Source organism: Microplitis mediator, chromosome 1 (genome assembly GCF_029852145.1).
Source record: "Microplitis mediator isolate UGA2020A chromosome 1, iyMicMedi2.1, whole genome shotgun sequence".
Taxonomy (NCBI): Eukaryota; Metazoa; Arthropoda; class Insecta; order Hymenoptera; family Braconidae; genus Microplitis; species Microplitis mediator.
This window is the reverse complement of record NC_079969.1, coordinates 3,406,687-3,432,369: the sequence shown is the minus strand read 5'-3', so window position 1 is coordinate 3,432,369 and position 25,683 is coordinate 3,406,687. Positions and strand designations below refer to the sequence as shown.

Genomic DNA, 25,683 nt, shown 5'->3' with positions numbered 1-25,683 from the left:
TAATGATACAACAGTGATTCATAAAAGTATGAAAATTTTTCATTTTTAAGATCTTATTAATAGAAGAGATATCTAAAAATTCTTATCAATAAAAAATCACAAATCTTTTCTAATGTAATAAAATTACTTAATTAATTTTGAATCATGTTAACATATATATGCCACATATACCGAATATCTTTAATTGGTTATGGTCAATATTGATCATGTATGCTTACAAAAATTATTAAATTATTAAATCAATAAAAAATATTGACTTGTTCATAAATGTATACCGTCACGATGTTTGCATATATAATGAATAGAAACAATTGTTCGGAAATCATATTCATTATGTGTAATATTTTTTTTTTTTTCACATTATTCATTCACCGCAATCACGGAATCCTAATTAGCTTCCAAGTTGCGTTAGTACTAAATCCAACTAGGTTGTAAAAACATATAATGCTAGAAGTGATATCATTTTATAATTGACATAATTATGACAGGGTTTGACTTTTGTCACGATTAGTCGCAATTATTCTGCAGAACCGAACAGTGCGATCTTATAAGAAATTTTCTTTGGAGGATTTCTTTAATTTTTTCTGTACTTTTATTAGAATAATTAGAAATTATTAACGATGAAATGGGTTCATAAATTTGTATGGTGGTTAACAACAATGACTATATGCAGTGGTAACAGATCAATCGATCAATCAACACCATGGAATTCTGTATTCCCTTGGGATCAATTGGTAATTAAGTTAAAAGTTACTTTAGGAAATAAGAAAAAAGTAGGTTTCACATGACTCATTTTCTGTTGATCTCATACAGGGTGAGTTGATGAAATCATGTTTCCTTGATCAAACAAATTCCTTTGTCATCACTGAGGACATGGTTGATCCATTTCACAAAACTTTCCGAGACGTTGGGCATCTGGACGTTAGCATTATTAACCATAATTTTAGAACAAAGAACATCAAAATATTAAAACGTGTTTACCCGGTATATATTCTATCTCCGAAATCTGCTGATAGCCTTGAGTCTCTTTTGCTCGCATTAAAGTCATCACCGGGATGGAGCATCTCGTCGGTTTTTTTCATCGTTGATGACACTGAGAATTCCTGTGGGAAATCGTCAAAACTGATGCAGGTGCTTTGGAAGCTGGACCTGATATCGTCTTTCTACGTCTGCTGCGAGCCTGGCAAGGAAGTTATGATGCTGTACATTTACAATCCTTTTACTAACCGAGCTCCTGCGCCCTGGGTAGAAGTTGAATCGGTTGACAAACCAAATGATAAATGGACGCTCTATAAGCAGCCCTATTCAAATGGTATTTACAATTCTTATAATTGCTCTCAAGAAACAAATCTGAATATTCAGTCGGATTCCATTAACTCGGACAGTTAGTCAACGGAGAAGCGGAAATTTTCTGTAAATTCCGACTTATCGAATGCCCTTTCTCCTTCAAGGTCAAACTATAACGCATGCGCTCTTACATCTGGATGGGAGACAACGCAGCTCGTAGTGGGGGTCAAGATTGAGGGGAAATTTCGAGTTAATGGAATCTGACTTAATGGATATCAACTGTAATAGATAAATTTCTGTTTTGCAGATCAAACATATTGTGGCAGCTTAATTTTCGACAAGACTCAATTTCTTGATGGCTACAACGTTAAAGCTGTTAGTAGGTCTCTGTCAACTTACACTCGAAATAAAACTTATGGTATAGACACTTTACAAGACCATGTACAGTCATATTCTCAGGTGACATTTTCTAAAAATTTATTTATACATTTGAATGCTACTCCCATCATCAATTATGATGTTCCTACTTTTTGGATTAATAATACCGCAGTAGGAACTTTGAAAAGTTTGATCGATGGCACACATGATATCTGTCTAAATTGGCGTAGTTCTTCTGATTTCATGAAATATGTCGATTCTATTAAGATGCACTATCAATTTAACTTTATGATACTGACCCAGCGGAAAAATTTGGTAACTAAGATTGACAATTTCCGGAACTTTCTGAATTCAAAAATTATCGGAGCTTCGATTTTTGTTATGCTTGTAACGTTCATTATAGCGGCCTTCAACAACGACCATGATTACGGCGATGGGTTCTTAGATACTATTCGATTGTTGTTGAGCGCTGGAATAATGGTTCCATTAAATAGATTATCGATGCGTGTCATTTTTCTGGCCGCAACGTTATTCGTTTTTCTTATGTCTCCAGCATTACTGGGTCAAGTTTTTTCTTTATTAGCTAAGCCCAAATATCACTATCCGCAAACTTTGAAAGATTTGCATGACTTCAAATTCAATGTTCACTATCATCTTTATTTGATAGATTTCATAAATATACAGCATTTATGGCTAGATGACGATAGAAAGTATCTGCACCCGTTTTCCCATCACCCATCGACTTGTCATGAACAAGTTTTGAATGACAGTTCAAATGCATGCATTGCATTTACGTTTTATCAAGTGCGCGCAGCTAAAGAGTATAACTTGCATTTGGCAGAAAAAAAAATATGTAATGCTTACGGTTCTTATTGGATCAGAAAAAACTGGGCTCTGAAAGATAAAGTTGATAAGGTAGTGTCAAGATTTGAAGAGTCAGGTCTTCTTGACTTATGGGTAAAAAAGGATATTCCGAATATTCCTAGAAAATCTCAAACTGATTCACCCACAGAATATGACAAAGTTGAATTCGAAGATTTAAAAATCGTTTTCATATTTTTGGCGCTTGGTCTTGTGTTTTGCTTTTTTATTTTCGTGGTTGAAATAGTCATAGGAAAGTACAAAATTTCTCGGCATAGAAAGAAAGTAATCAATGCTTCAGAAAGGCAAGTTGCCTACATTGGTGGTCGACTAGTTCCGATAAAATAATCCGCGGGGTCATCTCTTTTGTATTGTTTTTGAATTACATTTAAATTGGAATAATAACACCGGCACACAAAAAAAAAAATTGTCTGTACACCGGGCGCCACCTATCTACGGGCATGTCTATCGACCCGCTGAATACGAATTTCAAGTCAGTTTAGGCCGTACAGCCTTCAATTTCGAGTAAGTTGCAAAAACCTATTATAATAGGTACTCTATTACAGAGCACAAATTTACTGAAAGTTGAAATACTTTCAATCGAAAGAAAAAAACCTTACAATTATCTATTAGCTTGAGTTAGAGTCTCCTTAGATTTGTAATTTACTTTTTAATCTTCTCGAAACATTTTTTACTCTAGCATGACCAATGATCGATTTTGAGGATGAAATGAAGGGCAAAACCCAAAAATCGTGTGAAATAAGGGCTAAAATTTCGACTCGGAAAAATAGGAAAATATGTACAGAGGGGTTGTGTTTTTAAGTGGCATGCTGCGAATAAAAAAGTACATTAATCATAAATATATAATTTTCAAAGCTGTTTGGTGAATATTGAATGAGGGTAAAACAATTAAATCTTCGAACATAAGCTTCGTGTTACACGCTATGTTTTCTGCTAACGATTTCTATTGCTCAATTTCTCTTTCAATTGCTGTTGGGTGAAAAATCTCAGACAGTTAAGTTCTATACTAAAGATTTTTATTAAACAACAGTATTTTCGGGCGCTTAAATTTCAATTTTTCAAGTATTGCACTAAATATCTAGTAAATACGACGTTTGTCATCGAACCCTATCCAAGTTCCCCTAGAATCTAATTAAAATTAATTTTAATATTGTAAATATGAATACTTATTATATCTTTTTGTACCATATCATATTTATTGAAAATAAACTATATAAATCATAATAATGACTATTATTATTATCCTCCAATTTTATGAGTTGATATTTCATAAACGTACTAAAAATGGTTACCATAATTTTATTTCCGTGGATATTCCCTAACGGACCCAAATTACGGTAAATCCACCGTAAATTACGGTATTCCACCGTAAAATACCGATTTACCGTAAATTACGGTAATCCACCGTAAAATACCGATTTACCGTAAATTACGGTAATCCACCGTAAAATACCGATTTACCGTAAATTACGGTGGATTTACCGTAAAATACGGAAATACGGTAATCCACCGTAAATTACGGTAATTCGGTAATCCACCCGAATTTTTACGGTAGATTTATCGTATTCGACGGTAAATTTACGGTATACCCGCTGTAATTTACGGTAATCCACCGTAAAGTACCGATTTACCGTAAATTGCGGTGGATTTATCGCAATTTACGGTGGGTTTACCGTAATTTACGGTGGATTTACCGTAATTTACGGTAAATCTACTCGAATTTTACGGTATTCTACGGTAGATTTACGGTAAAAATACCGTGAATTTACGATAACTCAGGTCTGCTAGGGAAGTTCAATTTTTTAAAGTTGAATTCCATTAACTCGGACAGTTAGTCTACGGAGGAACGGAAATTCAAACAGCTTTTCCTTTGAAGAGTGACTACACGCATGCGCTATTATTACATCTACATGAATGATGCCGATATAAATATACACACACATACAAATGTATAGCTCGTAGTGGGGGTCAAGATTCAGGGGAAGTTCCGAGTTAATGGAATCCGACTGTACTAAAATTTGTCTCTAACCCTTTTCCGGTTGATCTTGAATCCCTACTCTTAATTTGGATCATACGTCTTCGTTTTCAAGTCAGAGAGCTAGCCTATTTAGTAGAGAAGGGGCAGAAAAAATAGTAGAAGGGGGCGCATGCATGCACTAACACGATTGAACCGATACTCACACAGCTTTACTAAGAACTGTGATTGGTTTTATCCCCACCCAGCTCACACCGAAACTTCAAACCGGGAAAGGGTTAAATAAGTATAAATTTTAAAATTTTTTATATAGACTACAAAAACAAAAACGATAAATTTGAACATAAAACCTTATCAGCGTCTCAGTGTATTGATAGTTTAAAAATTAATTGCTTTATTTTTTATGAGATTTAATTGTCAATGACGTCACTTAGTGAATTACAGTAGATCATGTTTTTAAAAAAAGATCTAACTAAATAAAACAAGTAATCCACTACTGATATCAGAATATGGAATTACCCAACTCAAACTAAAAATGAGTAATTTCACATTACGACTTGTTTCTTTGTAGTCGTCATTCATCCGTCATTATTGAATCCATACTTAGCCTTAAATGTAATATTAAAATATTTTCAATTATAATTTAGTTTTTTGTCAAATTTATATTTTTTTTGTCACTGATCTAGAAGATTTTTTATCATGAAGTTCATGATAATAATAATTGCACTTATAAATTTCGGTGTCTACACCGATGCTTGTACTACCAGAGTAAGTATGACTATTAGACGATTATTCATCATATTATTAATTTTTTAAAATCTTTATTTGCTATGGACATCAACAGTCAGTTGCTGTACCACGCAAGCCTTTTTTGATCGACCCTCATACTCCAGTTTATTTCGTATCAACTGATCTTCAGAATATGATATTCGAGAAAAAAACAGACGTGAGTTAATGAATGTTTGCATTAGTAGATTTTAGAAGAAGAGCGCAAATCCTGGTGGATCCGGATTACGGTAAATTACCGCATTTTGGATCCGTCAGGGAAGTGACGGATTTCAGATAAAAAGTTGCGGCACAATCTTATGGTAAAAGCTTATGGTATACATTTACAAAAGTACGATTGTGAACCAACGGGTGAAAAGTGGTACCGTAGCAACTAAAGTCTGAAATCAGTTACTTTACTCTCACTAAACGTATCTCAAAAATCGAACTTTTGCAGATGGTATTACAAAAAAGATTATATCTGTAATTGTAAATGTTTATTGTATCCAGATTTTGAAGAAGTCAGAATATGCAACGTTCCACTGTAACTCTTTGGACATCGACCCTTGTAAGTTTTTACAAAAAAAATATTAGCAAATAAAATTTAACTTAATTTGGCGAAAAGATTTGGTCTCACTACTTATATCGATGCAACCTGATCACCAGCGCAAGGAGACCTGTAACACGGAGGGCCTCTCCAAGCCCACTTCGACTAGAGTCTCTTTATTTCCTAAGATGGTACCCAGATAGCAAAATGACGTCTTGATACGTTCTGAATGAATTTCTATTGCACGTCTCAACGCGAAGCGTGAGTAGTGCATTACTCTCACTGTCTCAAGGTCAAGCAATTATCTCGGCTTAAATTGCTTTTATCCGATCCTTTTGGACTTTGAGTATTAAATGAGTTGACAAATATCAACAATAACACTTTTTTGTGATAGTAGATACTTTAAAAAAACACTATTTTTGCTGGATAGTAAATAAAAAACCGTTTTGAAAAACTATTTCAGTGGACGTCGGGTTGTCTGTATGTTCGGATGATGTATGTGGTCACGATATCGCCCAAAAAACTTCACTTTTTGAGTCATGTTTTTTTTTCATCCGCTTCAGTATCATTCTGAGTAATAGCCTATTGAAAATTACCGTCTAATTCAATGTAATTTAATTAAAAAATGAATAAATTCATTAACAATGAACAGTCTTTTTTGTATGTCTATACATATAAAAAAAATAGTTCAATCTTTTGCCACACATGGGCGCTTTCGATCATCTCAGTTTTATTATTTTTATTTTATTATCTTATTTAATTTTAAACAAATTCTAAATATTTTAGTCATTAAAAATACAAAAAAAATCACAATATTAATTTACAAACAAACTTGAGAACTTTTTTTTTCAATAAAATTTGTTACACGCAGGGACATAAAAAAAATACCTGGTATACCTGGTGTAGACAATGTTATTATTTTTCTAGTTTGTTCGCTGGAACGTGGAGGGGCGCTTAAGTCGCGGAAAAATAAATACTATTCGCGGGAGAATTTGAAACAAATTTTTTCTTTTATTTTATTTTATTTTATTTTATACTTTTACGGAGTATTTATATATTTAAATATTGAGTACCTGATTAATGATTATTTTTGTCATAAAATAACCGTTGAGACGTGCCCTTTTGGATTTTCCAAACTTTTTATGATTTGGACGTCTCATCAACATCTTAAAGAAGTCTTAAAGAAGTTCTCAAGATGTCGAATGAGCCACCTAGCGAACTCAGTAAGACGTCTTTAAAAAGAGTTTTTTTCTGACTTCGCAAATAAGACTTCAGTATGAATTTACCATGACGTCTATAAGGAGCTCCTAATTTTGACTTCAGAAAGAAGTTCAAAGAAGGATACATTTAGATGTCACAAAACTGACGTCTTATTTATGGGGAGTCTTCAAGAACTCTCAATTAAGAGTTCTTAAAAATGACACCTTTAAGAAGTCATTATAAGACTGCTTGAGGGCGCCTTCAAAAAGACGTCGTAAAGCAGTCATTCCGACTTGAATGCTGTCTGGGTAGTAGTGTTTGATCCAAGGAAGGTATGGACTCGTGGTAGCTATGGTTAGATACCAAGCGCAATGAGAATTTTTGATTATACCTCTAGTTAACGTCCACCTTAGTCGTCAATCGATTATATTTTTCGGCTAAGAATGTCTTCTGGGTCGGAAGATAGGGATGACCCCGTAACACATATGCCCAAAAAGGCACAGCAACGGCCTTCCGTAAAACGGATGTGGACTTCAATCCCGTCACATTAATTAATTATCTCTATATCGTAATAAAATTATCATTATCACACAAAAATTTCTCTTTTGTTTGATCAAAATTTGGCCTCAAAAATATTATCTACCTCATAACGTTGCCACAAATCACATTGATTGATATTATTGTCAATCCATATTTCAGTTTTAGGAAATGGTCTACTCCATAAACTGATCAATCGCAAAAACAACAAAAATCGTATTAATATCAATATTTTTTTTTTTTAGACACATTATATTTGAAGGTATTAGTGATCACTGACTACTACATGTATGAAGATTATGGTGAAGAAGACGTAGTTAATCGTGTTCTGTCATACATGTCCACGATGGAGTCATTTTCCTCAAAATTCGAGTATCCAAAATTGAGATTTGTAGTTACTGGGATCATGGTTCCAACAGTAATGATCATATTTTGTGGTTTACTTGTAGAACTATTTCAGTATTTCTTCAACTTAAGAACGTTTTTTTTTTATTTATTTTAGAAATTTTTAGTGATGAATTTTCTGAACCCGCCAGGTTATAAGACCGAACATTTTGAGCTTTATTCAGAAGACAATGTATTGCTAAAAATGCAACAGTGGTTATTCTTTTATAAAAATATTATTGATGATATTGATTATGATTTTTCGTTTATATTATCATCGTAAGTTCGATAACTATCAGCCGAAATATCCCGGGTCGAGAATAACAAATGCCTTTTTTTATCATAGATGGATGTTAAAGTCCTACGATTTGAATATATATAGTTCGTCCTATGGATATTTTAATTGTGAATCACATAAGCCGTCATTAACATCTCCACCTGTCATAATTGCGAGAAATGAAATTATAGAGGACAATATTATTCATCCTTATCTTCATTTTCTTCGCTAGTAAGTGTAGAAAATTTTAATTGTTTGATTGATTTCATTAATCAAAAAGACTTCGAATGCATAGTACTCAATATATTTATATATAATGAAATCATATTTTACTATTAATCGATTTCATCAAATGAACTAATCACTTGATACTTCTTATGTACAGCGTCGATGGTAAACGGAAAAATTGGTCATGTCCCGATAGTTATGTAAGGACTGGTTTTGATACTAGTCAGTATTGGACTAGTCATCCTGAATGTTCTCCTGAAAATTTGAGGAAATCTTTCAAGTAATCATTAAAATTTACAATTACGACAATTTTTACTACGAAAATACAATTTAGTTGAACTGTGATAATAAAATTTTTGAATTATGTTTTTCTTCAGCACTTCTTGGCCATCGTGTTTGTACACAAAACCGGAATTTATGCGTTAAAAATTTGGATTTCATCAATATTGAGTCATTGAATAAATTCTGATGGTTTGTAAGATTCGACTAAGATGTAAAACTCAACAATGAAATAAAGTGGAAAATATAAATTGAATATTACCAGTAGACATTATTTATGAATCCCCTTTCAAAAAAGAGCCATCCGGCCTTACCCGGAATGGAAAGGTAGATTTCTTATGTAAATAAAATAAAGCTACAATAGTGTAATTAATACTTATTTTGTAAGCTTAAACATGAATCTAAACAGAAACGTCCCAGATTAAGATATAAATAGCCATAGAATTAATGATAATAAAATCAAAGAACGTCATTGCGGCATTTCCACGTATCCGTCACGATGTTTTTTTAACTTTTTCCAATTAAAATCTTAATTAGTAGAGCATGCAAACTGATCTTTAAGTCTCTTAATTAATATATAGTACATTGTAATCATTTTTTTTTAATTAAGTTGATAAATAGACAATGAACCACTACTCGAAATTATTGTTTTATAAAATTTTTAAGACTCCCTCTGATAGTAAAGTTACCCTACCAGAAAAATTCATATGAGAATCCAGCCTGGATTCCTATGTGGGTTCCCACATGCCGTTTTCGGATGGATTCCCATATGGTTTTCTATAGGAATATTAATCTGTTCCTTTATTCATATACGCGTATCAAAAGAGGACAGACATAGAAATCCTGATACCCCGAATTTTATGAAAATTATTTACATAGAAACTCAGATTCCTGTTTGAATTTTCCTCAATGAAATCTATGTATCTAAGTTCCTATGTGAAGTTTTGATTATCTAACCATTGATCCTAACGAAAATTAGTCCGAGCGATAATTCATTCGCCATAATTGATCCATGCGACATTTCGTACTTCATTTAAGGGGGGGTTAGGGTTTTAAAATTTTTTTTTTTTATTTTTTTTCTGAATGAACAATATGTCGAGAATATTGTGTACAAATTTCAAATCAATCCGAGTAAAACTAACGGAGTTACAGCGTTTCAAATGACCGGCCGGTATACCTGATTTTTATACCTGCCCGACCTGCCCCTACATACCCCTAGTAGAAATCAGCTGCAATTTTCTTTGTTCTTCCGAATCCCTTTCTCCGGCTGTGTGTCTTTCAAAGGATGTAAACTGATGACTCAATGTAAGTATAAAAATTCATATTCTTTGATTGATAGTTTATTTCAAATTTTCATGAATAAAAAACTTTAAATGGATTTTCCCGAAAACGTTCTTTTTAAAGTCCGTGAACATCATAACTTAAAATGTACTGAACCGATCCTTTTGAAAATTTGAACATTACTTCTTCACATAAATCAACAGGTAACCACGAAGAGTTTTTTTTTTTGTTTTTCATTTTTTTCTATTTTTTAATAACAAATTAACCGCGATTTTTTTAGCTAAAATCGCGTTTTTCACTTCCAAGTGCTGCAAAAAATCGAAAAAAAAAAAAAAAAAAACTCTTCGTGGTTACCTCAAGAAATACATCAACTTTAAAATGCATATCAATTTTTTCTTTTCCGATGATCCGGTAACGAGTTATGATGTTCACCGCAAAACGACTTTTTTTCGAGGCGCCTCCGGAGATTCAACGTCACCTGCTTATTTTTCAATATTTTTCAGTGAAAATTTTTTCTGATATTCTTTAAAAGTTGTACAATAATATGTGATTAAGTTTAATGAAATTATATTACTCATCTCGCCATGAAAAAGTCATAAAAATATGCTTTTTTTTCGCCTTTAAAACCCTACCCCCACCCCCCTTAATAACACTAATAAACTTTGTTTTTTTCTATTATGTATATCCGAGTCGAAATATAAGACGTAAATTGAACGTTTTTAAGGTTTTGAACATAGATCGGAGTATCATAAATTGAAAACATATTTATCATAAAACTAAAACCTATTTTTACTTCCAATAAGAAAACATAAGCATTCCAAAAATTTTTTTTCATCGATTTTGTACTCCTGGATTATAATCACGTCAATTCCCTAAAATTTTGTCGTCCGCTTTTCTGGCTCTTAAATGAAGAATTCGTATTTTGAAAAAAAATTTTTTCAGTTTCATACTTCTATCTTTAACACTATATATGTATATCTGTTCATATATTATGATATCAAGGTGATGAAAATTGTGATTACAAATATTGAAATAAATTAATTAATGCTATCATTAAACTAAAATCATAACTCATGAAATTGCCACTTTTTTATGAACCAAAATACAAAAAAATCGTTCAATTTACTTTCAAAACGTTCAAATTACGTTTAAAACGTTAAGAACGTTCAAATTACGTTCAAAACGTTAAGAACGTTCAACTTACGTCTTATATTTCGACTCGGGTATATATTTATTTTCTCATCACTAATTTTGTGTGTGTGTAATTTTAAAAATATTCTCACACACAAATAAATGTGAAAATTTAAATCCATTTTGTTGCGGATCAACGGTCGTGTCACCGAAGTTTCTACATTCACAGAAAAAACAGTTAACTTGAATCAAGGAAAATATTCTTGATTCAAGAAATTTTTTTTGATCGATTCGGAAAATATAAATTTACTTGCCCCAAGTAAACAATTATCTTCAAATTTTTATCTTGAATCAAAATTTTTTTTCTCACGTCAACATATTTTTACGCTTAAATCAAAAAATTTTCACTTGTTTCAAGAGTTTATATTTCTTAAAGTAAGAGATATTTTTTTTGGAACAAGATACATTATTTTTTTGTAGCAATATTGGATTTTTTTGGTTAAAGAAAATAAAATTTTTCGGAACAAGTACTATTCTTTTTACGCAAGTATTTTTGTATTCTCCGACCAAGAAAACAAAAGTTGCCTAAGCCAAGAGAAAAAATTTCTTGGGAAAAAAGATCGATATGGAGAAGGGGAAAGTCACCGGCACGAGATCGCGCCTACGACATGTAGTGTCCCTGGTAAGACATTTATTTCAGAAGTGTTATATTCCAAATTTCATTACGATTTTTTTTGAGTACTCTTCTGTCATTTGACAGAACTACAAGTACCCTTTTGAATTGTACTATAGTATATCCTATAATACACTAAGACTTTAATATATAATATTAAAGTTTACTTGAAATTCAAACCTTGAATAATTTTGCTCGGAAAAAAAACAACAAAAAATTACGTTTCAGATTAAAAAAAAAAAAAAGAATTAACACGTCAACCCGTCGGAGAGAGAATACATTTTTGACTAAGAAAAATTTAAGTCTTTATTGAAGAAGCAAACTTTTGGAGCAAGAAATTTTTTTTTCTTGGCCCAAGCAACTTTTATTTTCACTTGAGCGATTTATTTTTCGGAGCAAGAGAATTTTTTTCTTGGGCCAAGAGATTTTTTCTTGGCCCAAGGGTATTTTTTTTTTTCAATCAAGACGTTTATTTTTTGGAGCAAGAAAATTTTTTCCGTGGGCCAAGAAATTTTTTCTTAGCCCAAGTTAACTTTTTTTCATTCAAAACTTTGATTTTTTGGAGTAAGAAATTTTTTTTCTTGGGGCAAGAAAAAGTTTTTTGGCCGAAGTTAAACTTTTTTTCGTTCAAACCGTTGATTTTTTGGCAAGAGATGACTTATTTTCTTCAGCCAAGAATTTTTTTCTTAAACCAAGAAATTTTTAATTTTGCTTCAAAAATAAATTTTTTTGGAGCAAGAGAATTTACTGTCTTGAACCAAAAAAAAGTTTTTGAATCAAGTGTTTTACTTTTATTGAATCAAGAAAGAAAATTCGGAAGACAATATTTTTCTTGAACCAAGTTAACTGTTTTTTTTGTGTGGGAATCCAGGTGCCAACAATTCCCTATGGGGATTTCCCATATGGGAATTATACCCATGGTTTCCTACATCGATGCTTATCTAAATCTATACTTGTCTATATGGATTCCTATGGGTTCCCATGCATTTTTTTTAAAAGTTAATGAATAAATGTAATGTTTTACCCTTCCACTTAAAAAAAATCCATGTGGGATTGGATCGGAAGCCATAAGAATCCATTTAGGAAAGTATGGATTTATATGAGAATCCATGGGTATCTGGATTCCCATATGGGAAATCCACATAGGAAATTGTGGGTTGCGGGATTCCCATGTAGGAAACCTACACAGGCAACTGGGTACCTGGATTTCCATAGGAACCCATGTCAGAATCTGTATCGGGATCGATGCTGGATTTTTTCCATAGGGTTGTAGAAAATAAAACCAAACACCCAAGCCGGTTCCTAAATATTTTACTGCACTCGGATAGGACTTCTATTGTGGACACCCAAGGCTAGCCTGTTTCATGAAATTTTATTTTTTTTTCATAAACACGACTAATGAGGAACTAAATTGATGATGATAATAATAATGAGAGTCTTATCAATGTAATTATTTTGAATGATGCTCTGTCCTTGTACACGTAGAAAAAAACAATTCAATTTGATGTTTTTTTCGATTATTCCTTCATAAATTACTCTGATAAATCTAAAGAGGAATTTTTTTATTCGTCGAAAAAAAAAAATGATAAGAATGCGTAAAATTTTTTTTTGCTGCCTATTAAATTTTATTGTAATCAGTAACAATAAAAAGTTTTTTCTTTTAATAGTTAAAATTTTCCACTTGAATAATGAATTTTTTTTCGTTATTGTCCATAACAACCCACATACTTTCAGTAAAATACAAAAATTCAATAGTATGAGCCAGCGTCAACTGTTTATTAATTTTCTTTGTTTGAAAAAAATAATTTTTGAGCTTGAAAACGGCGGGAACTTTAAAAACTGGCCTGTTAAATATTTTTTTTTTTTTTTTTAAGAAGTAAACCAATCCGGAAACAAATTAATGACGATAATAAAAATGAGGAAGTTATCAATTCGATCATTCTTAATGATGTTTTGTTCATTTCTGACCTGAAATATTGTTTTTGTCGAAACTTTAAGTTGTTTTTCTACCGAATTCCTTAGATAATTTTTTATGTGGTATTTTTCGATTAGTTGGAAAAAAAAAAATAGTGGAGGTGATTATGTATCCCACCTTTTAAAATCTATTGTGTATTAAATCACTATAAATACGGTAGTCGCTTCAGATAATTCCATTCAGAAAAAAATTCGACGCTGATTATTCTTCAATATTTTTTTCAAAATGCAGCAATTGGTGTGTTTTATTTTAATCATCGGAATTAATTTCGGTAAGTATTAAAAAAATTATATATATAGGGGAAGGGGGGGGGGGGCAAAACCCTCAAAATTTAATGAAAAAAAAAAATTTTTTTTTTTTCGTCTAATTAGTATAAATCCGATATATTTGCGCACTTTTAGCCCTACGCATGACACCTGGGGCAAAATGGACCAGCCGAAAATCCTGAAAAAATGATTCTTTCAAATTTTTATCGTTAAATTAAAAAAAATTTGATATAATTCCGCATTTTTAGCCTTACCCATAACACCTAGGGCAAAATGGACCAGCCGAAAATTTTGAAAAAATGATTCTTTTATATTTTTATCGTCAAATTAAATAAAATATAATACATTAATCCATTTTTCGGCTGATTTGTTATAGCTGGGGCAAATTTGGCCACTAAAAATATTCGAAAATAATATTTTATTGTTTTATTGATAAAATATTTTAAATAATGCAAAATAATCTGCAATCTAAAAAATCAAAAAACACATTTTTTGGGTTCAAAATAATGACAAGTAAGAAATACAGAATTGTTTTTTTTTATTAAATAGCAATTAGTAATTAAGCTAATCGAGGGGAAACGATTTATTACACTTAAAAAAATTTTTCTTGAGTATTATAAAACCAAAAATAGTTGTCAAGAGAAAGAAATACATTCTTAATAATGAAAACAATTTAAAAAAAAAAAAAAAAAAATATCATTTTTTGGAGGGAGGCCTCTCTGCCCCACAAAAATTTTTTTTTTTTGCCTTCGTGTCCACCAATGATGTGAAATGTAATTATTCTTTATGTATATCGCATATAAAAGATTCAAGTAATAAAATTTGATCAATTTCCCGAAATTTTTTTTTTTCAACTTTTTTTAAGGGTACCCCGTTTTGCCCGCCAAAAATAAAAATTTTATTTTTTAACGGCAGCTAAAAATTTTGTCTATTTACCTCGAATATCACTAAAAACAAAAAGATTTAGCGTATTTTAGTCCTCGAAAACTTAGTATTTCCTTAGGTGCCCAATATCCTTTAATTGTTCCTTTATAAGAAAAATTTGTTGTCTCATTAATAAAATTTTTTTTTTTTAATTTTTTTTAAATAAAAAAAATGTTATTTTCATGAAACAGACAAAATTTCCTGTAAAATGAGTACAAACAATGATATGTTGAAATGAAGTAATTTATGTGTTAACTGTCCGCGAATAACCGCGAGTTGGTCGTTAACAATAACTATATTTAAATATATCGATGTGGGTATTCAAACAAGAGGGAATTTCGCTCTCAATTTCACTACAATAATAATTTTATTTTTACTTGAATTAAAAAAAATATATACATAATTTTTTATGAATATTAATTAAAAGTTATTCATTACATCGCTATTGAATATCTATTTACATGAATTTTCTACTGCTCAGTCTCTGAGTCAATATTAGAGTAATCATTCATAGAATTGTCTGATGTAGACAAAATTGTAGCAATTGAGTTATCAGAAATAAAATGTTAGACAACTGATATCTTTCCGTAAATTTAAAAAAAAATATATGATCAAAAATTTATTTATAGTTGCTGGTGGTAGAAACTTTTGTGGAGGCAATGCAACTCACAGTGACAAGTGGCCAGGTAATGAAAAACGATGTGATTATGATAAGTTTCCTGTGATTGAATCAGTGACAGTGGTAAATACTTTTAAACTTTTATAATGTGATTACTGGTAACTGAAACCATGGAAAAAAATATATCATGATAATGTTTAATATTCAAAAAATAATTACTTTAGATCTGAAAAATAAAAAACCATTAACAATAATAGGAATTTTTTCTTATGGACACGGAATTGTGTTGGGGTAATTTTTTATATTTAAAAATCACTCGACTTGACCGAGATTCGAACCCTGATCTCCCGCGTGCGAATACTATCCCCAATCTGTCGGTCCGATGACTTTTTTCAATGGGGTCTTTAAATTTTGAACACATATTTGGTAATAAATAATCGAACTAATTCGGTAATTGATTCTTATTAGTAGTTTTTACTAAAATATTTTAAATATTATTATATTTTTCGGGACTCGTTTTCTCCGCGTAGATATAGTACATTATACACCAAAGAAGTAAAGTAGGACATTTCAACCCACGTGTGTAGATTAGGGTGTGTCATTTTAAGGCTATATTTTTTTTTTTACTGCTATACCAGAAAATCTGGTAGTATATAAAAAATGAAAAATTATGCCGCTGGGCTAAAGGGTTTAAGTCCAATAGCGGCTTAGCTCATCAAAAAATACGATTTCCCATTTAAATAATACGGAAAATTTTTTTTTTTAACATTGAGTATTTTTAACTCGTGAACAAATCAATAGATCGAATTGACTAATAAATATTTCTGTAGGAAATTGAACGCTCTACAAAAAAGGTCTCTTATCATTTTTTGATAAATCCATCTGTTCGAAAGTTATTAGAGCTAGAAGTAAAGTAGGAGATCTTTTCACTTTTCCGGCGAAACTATCAGACTTATCATAAAATGTTGTAGGGTCTTTTTTGGTGACAATTTTATTCTCTACAAATTATTGACAGCAAAGTTTTTTCAAATTCCACATTATTTTCTAATTATTTTCATTTTAATTTCAAGCTCTTAAAAAAGTAGTTCTGATCGATTTCAAGAGCTTGACATTGAAATGAAAATAACTAGAAAATAATGCGGAATTTGAAAAAACTTTACTGATGATAATTTGTAGAGAATAAAATTGTCAACAAAAAAGATCTTACAACATTTTATGATAAGTCTGATAGTTTCGCCGGAGAAGTGAAAAGATCTCCAACTTTACTTCGAGCTCTAATAACTTTCAAGCAGATGGATTTATCAAAAAATGATAAAAGACCTTTTTTGTAGAGCGTTCAATTTCCTACAAAAATATCTATTAGTCAATTCGATCTATTGGTTTGTTCACGAGTTAAAAATACTCTAAGTTAAAAAAAAAATTTCCCGTGTTATTTTAATGGGAAATCGAATTTTCTGATGAGCTAAGCCGCTATTGGACGTAAGCCCTTTAGCCCAGCGGCATAATTTTTTATTTTCTATATACTACCCGATTTTCTGGTACAGCAGTAAAAAAAAAAATATAGCCTTAAAATGACACACCCTAGTGTAGATTTCCCACTCCGCTAAAGGTGACAGTGGCGAACAGGAAGAATGTCCTTCTTTTTTTCTATGAGAAAACATACCGTACAAATTTTCGCATGCGCTATTTTTCCCACAAAGAGCGGGAAAAATTTAAACCCTGAGGTATAGATATGGTGGAAAATAGCATCAACATTAGTGTTTGAAATAGAACTCCATTTTTTTCCGTGGTGGTAACTACAGTAACATGTTAATATTAATCATTTAATTATGATTATTTCAGCCAAGAAATATAACTGCGGAATCATTTGCGGAGTCGCTTACGGGTGAAGACTTAATAGGATTTTTAGAACTCAACAATAACGTAATATATTAAAGCGCATAATTAATTAATTACAATATTTTGTTTTTAAATCTTTAAACTCTCAAATAATACGGATTTACTACTTATTATTAATATAGTTTCCCTATTCTGGATGTGGATGTAACGACGGATACTGGCGCGATTGGAATCGAAAGTGCGTTCTACCCATTGATTGTTACAACAAGGGATTGCCCCCAATTCTAGGTGATCGGGAATATTTAGTTCGCAAACGAGAGAAAGCTATTCGGGACAACAACAATTCAATGAACGTATACTTTCCTGGACAAAAGCCGAAAGCGGTTTCAACTAGCCCAAAGCCGAAAAAGGGTTAATGTGATCATTTCCTACAAATGATATCTCGACATTTTTAATGGATTATAATTTAGCCATTATTTTTATTTTGGGCAAAAATTAAGTTTTTTACTACAGTTTGATTTTTATTTTTAACTTTAATAATAAATTGTGCCTAAACTATACAACGTACAATAAAAATGCATTGAACATATTTTGTATATAATTTATTTTCCTAAAAAATTTCCTTTACCATTTTCGCCAAAATTTAATACTTTAATTATAATTTTAAATTATGAGTTTTTAATTTTTTATCACTTAAATTTATATTTCATTTTAAGAGGGGGGGGGGGGGGGTACGGGCTAAATCGTGAAAAAAACGCTTTTACTAAGAATTTTTTTTAGGCGTATGGATTGAGCTAATTTATTAAAACCTTTTGAACATTATTAAGTATATATTCAACAACATTAGGTAATTTTTTTATGTAAAAGTATCGGCAAAAAAGCCGGTTAAAAATCATGATATCAATGGATAGAGAATAGCCGAATGATAGTGAATTAAATGGAAAAATAAATCTTTTAAAAACACAATAAATATTTGATATCAATTATACTTCGGAGAAAGGAATATGTGTTTCGATTTTTCAATAGGATACTGGCGCGATTCGGATCGAAAGTGCGTTCTACCTATTGATTGTTACAGTAAGGAATTGCCTTCTATACTATATAATAACTCATAGGAGATTTCTTAAATTTTTGTCTTGGAAAAGGACAGGTCAGTATCCACCGCGTGGTGTCTCTGACATTGCTTTATGTAATGAAAAATAAGTTTATAATGCTGCAGGAAAGGCGCCTATGTGCGGAAGTCTCTTTCGCGGCTAAGCTTTTTAACATCATGATAGACTGCTCTCAGCTTCTATCTATGTTTTGTGTTGGAGTACCCATGTTTAACCGGAGAAACCCGGTCCCTCTATATATACCTCAAGCTACTACTAACCTGGCACAGTCGGCACCAATATATCGGATCTCTGTTTCTGTTAACCGTTTCTGTTAGCGGGAGCGATTGCTTGACATCATATGGACAGTCCTACGGGCTTATCAAATGCATCACTTGGCAAAATAGTAATTTCACTGCGCTAAATCTATCATGTATGTGTCTCGGGAAAAATGATCATTTTTATTTTATTTTGTTATTACTTATTCTACTATATAATATTGCAATACTAAAATTATGTATTTAGTTATTCGGAGGCTCAACTTCTGCTTACAAATATATTTTTGTTTTCCTTTTGAATTTTCATGTAAAGTAACCCTGTAATTGGCTATGGCTGTTGGGTTTATTGTTCAATAAATAAATAAATAGACTCATATTTAGTTCGCCAGCGAGAGGAAGCTATTCGGAATAATAACAATTCAACGAGAGTATTCTTTCCTGGACAAAAGCCGAAAACTTACACAGAAGAAAAGGTTCACTCTGACCAAGATAATTTTTATCTTCATTCTTTTATTCTTGGGCTGAGTAATTGTTTTTTTTTAATTAGACACAATTTTCTTCGACTGATATTATAAAAATGTATTAAGAATAATTAAATTTTAATAATCTTGATTTAAGAATATTTATTTTTAACTATATTTTATTTCTAACCAAGTAAAAAAAAAAGTATAATATAAAAACAAGATGATTTTCTGTCTTAGTTGGTGAGTACTTACGACCGGAAATTCTGGGAATCTGGGCTATCGCTGGAAAAGTAACATCCCGAAATTTCCAGTATCCTGTATTTGGTTAAAGCTGAATCTTTTTTATCTACGACTGGACTAAGAAATTTTGTGTCGTGACTGAGAAACTTATACGAACGAGGGTTGGAAAGGAATGAAACGAACCTGCGAAAATTTTTAATGAAAAAATCTTATAGTATAAAATCGGCTTTAAAGTTCAAGTTTCCACAGCATGGGATACAAATTTTTCAGTAGTTCTGATGCGTATTACGTATTATATACATCAATAACTTAAAATTAAATCTGAAAATATATCACAGACCTAATAGTAGTTTGTTACTTTCCCTATTATTTAAAAAAAATATCAAATTATTCCTTTCAAGTATGAAATTTTACCTGCCATCAAATTTGTTGTCAATAAAAATAAAAATTTTCTCAAAGTTAGAATGGGCCGGCTCTTTTTTCTCTATCACACCCAAGTGAACTAACTATACTATCCTTGTCGCACTTGCGCAGTAAATGGAACCTTTGTCCACGTGTTTCTCTCCCACAAAATTGATCGTTTTTAAAAATAAAAACGTATCATAAATTCCTAGACTACAGAGCAATTTATAAGCCCCGTTATTAATTTTGCCTAAAATTATTGTTCAAGAGAAAAATTTCGACAGAAATAATAACCGACCTCCGTAAAAAAGTTTATTATATTAATTATGATTAAATAATTAATTTTTTTATTTCAATTATTGGCCTAAAAAAAAAGTCATAATTTTGAAATGAAAAACAAAATCCCATTAAATAAATAAAAAACAAAAGGATTACTCGACCTTGACTTTTCAGCTGAGGCGAGTAACGGAGTAGCAGTTGCCTAGTGTATTTCTACACTTCCAATCCGGTGTGGAAGTGCATCACGCTTCCCCAGATCTGAACTACCCCTTCTTTGCAGGCAGTCTGTCATATTTTTTGCCTGATGGTCCTCTTTCGAGAACCTGTCCCCAGACGTAGGACTTTCATTTCTTAGCTTTCGCAATTTGTCATTTCTGTATTTTGATTGACTGCTTTGCAAAGAACCTTTAGGCATCCAACATGGCTTTGTTGGAAGTACCCGTCAGCCTCTACCTTGAAAATGTTATATATTCAAACTACACTATTAACAGGTACCTGCGAGAAAGAACTAAAAGGGCGCCATCTATCGCGTCTATCTGAAATAGAAAAACTAGGTTCTAAATTTAAATTTTTATTTTCACAAAAAGGGTCAAGTAATCGAAACTACTCAAGTATCGATAAACGGATAACTTTTTTTTTAGTAAAAAAAAAATTATACTGAAGTTAACAGACAAGTAGCAATTTTTTTCAAAAAGTCAATTACAAAAAAAAAAAAAAACTGAAAATATGCACATGTAGAAAATTAAAAAAACTATAGGTGCAATTTTTTTTGTAATTTGTCGTTTTGGAAAAAATCTAAAAATTACACGGAAAAAACAGAATATTAAAAGGTAATAAATAATAGTAAAAAGTGGAATTTGTTATCAATAATTAGTACAATTATGTACTTAATGCAAAGTAGTTTACTAATTTTTGTAGACTCCTAAAAACTTCTATCAATTATTTCAAAAAGTAAGTAAATATTATTACATTTTGGTATATAAATACGTAACTTATTAGTGAAAATTAATTAATTTATGGCATACATCTATAAAAAAGTAATGATTGGTCAAATTAAGAATTGGTATCTTAGATACTGATTTTTCCAGCCGAAAAATTGCAAAAGTTACAAACTTTTATTTTATAAATTCGATACCACTGATCAATTATTAGCTTAAAATATCATTTATTCATCATTATAAATTAATTTACAATGTACATAAATCGAATAAGTAGTAAATAATAAAATGAAAAATTAGTATACTAGATACTGATTTTTTGCTCATAAAAAAACCGAAAACTTTTAACTCTTATTTTATAAATTCTATCCCATTGACTAATAATTAATATAAAATTTTATTTATTCGTTATTATAAATTAATTTATTATACACATAAATCGAATAAGTGGTAAATTTTTTTAATTTTTCTATGTTTATTTGAATAGTAATAGATAACTGTAGATACCAATTTATCGATTCTTTTCCATATTAATTTTACTATACGAAATTACAAATTTTGCTCTTCTATGTGTATCAAATTTGAATATAAATAATAGCCATTTTGTAATATATAATGGTCCTGGTTTGATATTAGTATACAAATATACTAATTTTAAGTCAAAAATAAACTACAAACTATTCAAATTTTGAGCATCATTTTTTTCCGTGTATTAGACGTCGGTGAACTTCAGTATTTTTTAAAATCATATTTACTCGGAAAATAAATTATTTAAAAAAATACGGAATAATTACAGTGGGTATTAAAAAAAATTTTGTATGAAGAACATTTTTTTGAAAAAAATATTAAAAAAGTAAAAATTCTTAGTTTTTTCCATGGACAAAAAATTAAACGAAATTTTGATAAAAATTTGATTATTTATTAAATAGTTTGCAATTTTTAACAACGAATAATTATAATTTACAATCGATAACAAATAGTATACATTTATTAGATACTTTACGAGACCAGTCTTGCTTATATATAACATATTTTTTGTAAAAGGAAAAAAATAAAGTTTCTTAGTTTACACGGAAAAAAAATTAACTTTTGTAAAAACAATATTTTACCTTTCAGTAAATGAATAAAAATTTTGCATTATTACTTACATCGATTAAAAAAATTCGTTTTAACGAAATTTTCAAAATTTTGTATTAAAAATATATGAGATTGAAAATTTCCAATAGCATAATTTTTTGTAAGAGAAAAGTACAATATTTTTGAGTCATTTTTTTTTTTTAGTGTAAAAAACGCAGTACTTTAACAAATATACAAGTAAATACCAACAAAAAATAAAATTTTTGGTAAAACTCTTTCTGATAATAAAAAACAATTGGAACTTGTCGATTCCATTAATAATTAGCTGACTAGATATTTAGTTAGTTTTACATAAATTCTATTTATGCATAAACATTTATACAAATTATACAATTTTTCTTATAGTTAACTCTGTCTGTTCTTCGTACAACTAAAATTATTATGAAAATTCTTTGTAATCATTATTGGTATTTAAATTTTTAAAAAAGTTCATTCTTGTAAAAAAATTATTTTATTTGTTCTGATGTATAAATATTAGGGGTATGCGAATCGGGTACGAATCGAATAATTCGTAACTTTTCAAATTATTCGTTAATTTTAGAATTACATATCCGAAAATTTTTGAATTATGTGTAATTTTTCGAATTACTCGATTCGAATCGATAAAATTTTGGTCAGCTTTCAAACCTTGGTTGAGAAATCCGATTCACTCCAATAGGATACAATCCAAAATTTCCGATTGAAACCTATTGAATCCCATTAAAAATATTTATCGGAATGAATCGGTTCCAATCGGAAAATAATAACGAAATAAAAATATTATTTTCCGATGGGAACCAATTCATTCCGCTGAAACTCAATCGGATTTAAATCGGAATTCTTAACCAGGGAATATTCAATTTTTATATAATGAGAGCTTAGTTTTTAAAGTTACTAAAAATAATTTTTTCGTTGTTTCGTGTCTCAGCTCTTAGTACCTCTGGCAAAAATTTTAATTATTCGAAAAAAAAATTACAATTTTAAGTCGTTTAAAGAAAATTTTCGAATGATTTTGAAACTTACGAATTATTCAAAATTTCAAATTATTCGATTTCAAGTTCGATTTGATTCAATACGAATAATTCGTAAGTTTGAATTATTCGCGCACTTAATAATTATTAATTATTAAAATTTTTTTAAATTAATATCAAAAATAATAAAAATTTTCTATTTTTCAACAAATAAATAATCGAAGATATTAAATCGTCTACGGCTCAGGCCGCCAAATTCACCCTGGTCTGAAATCGTTTTGTTTCATCCCTCGTCACACAATATACTAATTTTTAAAAATCTACCTTCCACTTCCGCTACCGAATCGCCTTTTTATTTTTTTACAAAGAATCTTTTTTTTTCGTATGACAATTTTTAATCAAACTCGGAATATTATACATCAATGGTATTACAGTCATCGAAACAGAAAAAGACAAGAAACATTTTATTGCAAAAAAGAATAATATGTTTCTTCCATTTACTGCTATCAGGTTAAAACTCTCAATCGAGGGAACTGATAAGATTGTAGTTATTAATATAAATTCTTCAACACAAAGTTGTGCCAAAAATTTAGAATAATCATCACGTGGATCTATTGTAGCTCTCTCCTCTTTCTTAGCTCTGAAATATGAATAATAATTATTGTTATGATTAATAAATATTTCATGTATTTTTTTGATGTTTTAAAAAATTACTCGAGTACTCACTCAAAGTAGGAATCGCTTTTGAAAATCTCTTTTTCTTTGATAAGATGAAAACTCGACACACAGCTGTACAAAAAATATATTTCAAATAATATGAACATAAAATAGATCGATATTGATATATATTCTTGCGGCAGCAGTAATGAGGCTGTGATACCTAATCCAGTTGCTTTAAAATAATATAATTATAAATATTAATTAATAATAATTTATTTGTTATATTAGTCAATTAAAAATTTTTATGAAAATTTAAAGTTTTTCACATAAAATATAAATTTACTGGTGACGGGACTAAATCCCAACGACGAAATTCTCCAAGAATTTTAATATCCGTATCAAAAATATCCACGAGACATCAAATTTACAGGACTCCTGAAAAAAGGCCAAATGCATGTAAAATATTTAAAAATTTGTCTAGGATTTTATGTCTCATGAATATTTTTGATGTGGATATTAAGCCGTGTAACTAAATTCGTTATGTTCCAAAAAATTTCATAAAAGTGAACTTCGAAATTCGTGACAACTCTGAACTTCGAGTTGATCAATTTTTGAACTTTGAAAACAATAGAGTAAGAAAATTTTTTAACTGAACACTTTTTAGCTTTTCCTTAATTTTTTAAGCAAAAGAATTCGACCAAAATTTTACTCGAGAACATGAAAAAAAAGGTTTCAAAACCGATCATGAATTTTTTTTTTTACTAAGAACTTTTCAAGAACGAGGTCTGGAGATTAAAATCTTTTTTATTTGAATTTTTTAGCAGCTTCAAAAATCAACTCAAAGTTCAGAACTGTCCCAAATTTTGAAGTTCCCGAATACGAACTTTTTTTTTTATTTAACTTTAAATTTCCAAGTGATAAACGTCAAAAATTAAAATCACAGTCTATTTTATTTCATTGCAATTATTTTTAAATTACCTTAGTCTGTATTTAAAATTAGTATATAATATAAGTAAATAATAACAAATACTTACCAGAAATTATACGAAATAAATTTGACTTCATAGTTTTTAAAATATTTTTCCTTGGTAATTTTCAATAAATAAACAAATTTCGATAAATTTAATTGTTACTTGAAAAATTATATTTATTTAAAATTTAAACAATTTATCGATTGAGACTTGAGATTTACCCTCTTTTTTATTTTTTATTTATTAACTACAACCGAATAATACGCAGGATGTTAAAATTGTTATTGAAATGATGAGTCATTGAAATTGAAGGGCGGCGTGGAAATAAGGGTTGAACTTGCACTAAATATATGTATATATAATATATATACCCGTAAAAAAAAGTATATAAAGGCATAACCAAAAATATTTTTACTGATACAAAAAAATTTATTTATAAAATTTTATTCTCTAAAGATTTTGTTGATTTAATTTTTAAAAAATTCAAATTTTATATTTTATTGAATAGAAATTTTATCAGTTTCGTATGTGGATTTTCCACGTGGGAATCTAGATACCCATGGATTTATCTAAATCCATACACTCCTATAATAATTCCTATGGGTTTTTACATAAATCCCGACTTTCCTATAGGTTCCCATGCAAGCCCATGGATTTTTTTGGTAGGGATAAATTTTATCAAATGAATACTCATGTAAAGTCTACCCAGAGTTCCCTATATGGATTTTCCTTAAGAGAATCCAGATTCCCATGAATTCTTATATAAATCCATGCACTCCTATAATAATTCCTATGGATTTTCACATAAATCCCGACTTTCCTATGG

The 25,683-nt window shown here is 30.0% G+C and overlaps 3 protein-coding genes and 1 long non-coding RNA gene across 4 annotated transcripts; 3 read left to right on the top strand and 1 right to left on the bottom strand.

Moving 5' to 3' along the window:
• The first annotated feature begins 529 nt into the window (after positions 1-529).
• Positions 530-3,654, top strand: LOC130666873 (uncharacterized). Its single transcript, XM_057468195.1, has 3 exons — positions 530-734; positions 814-1,312; positions 1,595-3,654. The coding sequence occupies exons 1-3, from the start codon at positions 621-623 to the stop codon at positions 2,872-2,874; spliced, it is 1,893 nt and encodes a 630-aa protein (XP_057324178.1). The 5' UTR covers positions 530-620; the 3' UTR covers positions 2,875-3,654.
• A 4,174-nt stretch (positions 3,655-7,828) lies between these two features.
• Positions 7,829-8,886, top strand: LOC130678389 (uncharacterized). The gene is made up of 4 exons (XM_057485545.1): positions 7,829-8,234; positions 8,302-8,463; positions 8,618-8,740; positions 8,838-8,886. The coding sequence occupies exons 1-4, from the start codon at positions 8,086-8,088 to the stop codon at positions 8,884-8,886; spliced, it is 483 nt and encodes a 160-aa protein (XP_057341528.1). The 5' UTR covers positions 7,829-8,085.
• An 8,563-nt stretch (positions 8,887-17,449) lies between these two features.
• LOC130676911 (uncharacterized) lies at positions 17,450-17,832 on the top strand. The gene is made up of 2 exons (XR_008991513.1): positions 17,450-17,531; positions 17,630-17,832. It is a non-coding gene; the product is annotated as an uncharacterized LOC130676911 (long non-coding RNA).
• A 4,581-nt stretch (positions 17,833-22,413) lies between these two features.
• LOC130667586 (uncharacterized) lies at positions 22,414-25,180 on the bottom strand. The gene is made up of 3 exons (XM_057469254.1): positions 24,921-25,180; positions 23,953-24,118; positions 22,414-23,866 (listed from the first exon to the last, which is right to left on the bottom strand). Exons 1-3 carry the CDS (start codon positions 24,949-24,951, stop codon positions 23,587-23,589), a joined length of 477 nt encoding a protein of 158 aa, XP_057325237.1. The 5' UTR covers positions 24,952-25,180; the 3' UTR covers positions 22,414-23,586.
• Positions 25,181-25,683: the final 503 nt, after the last annotated feature.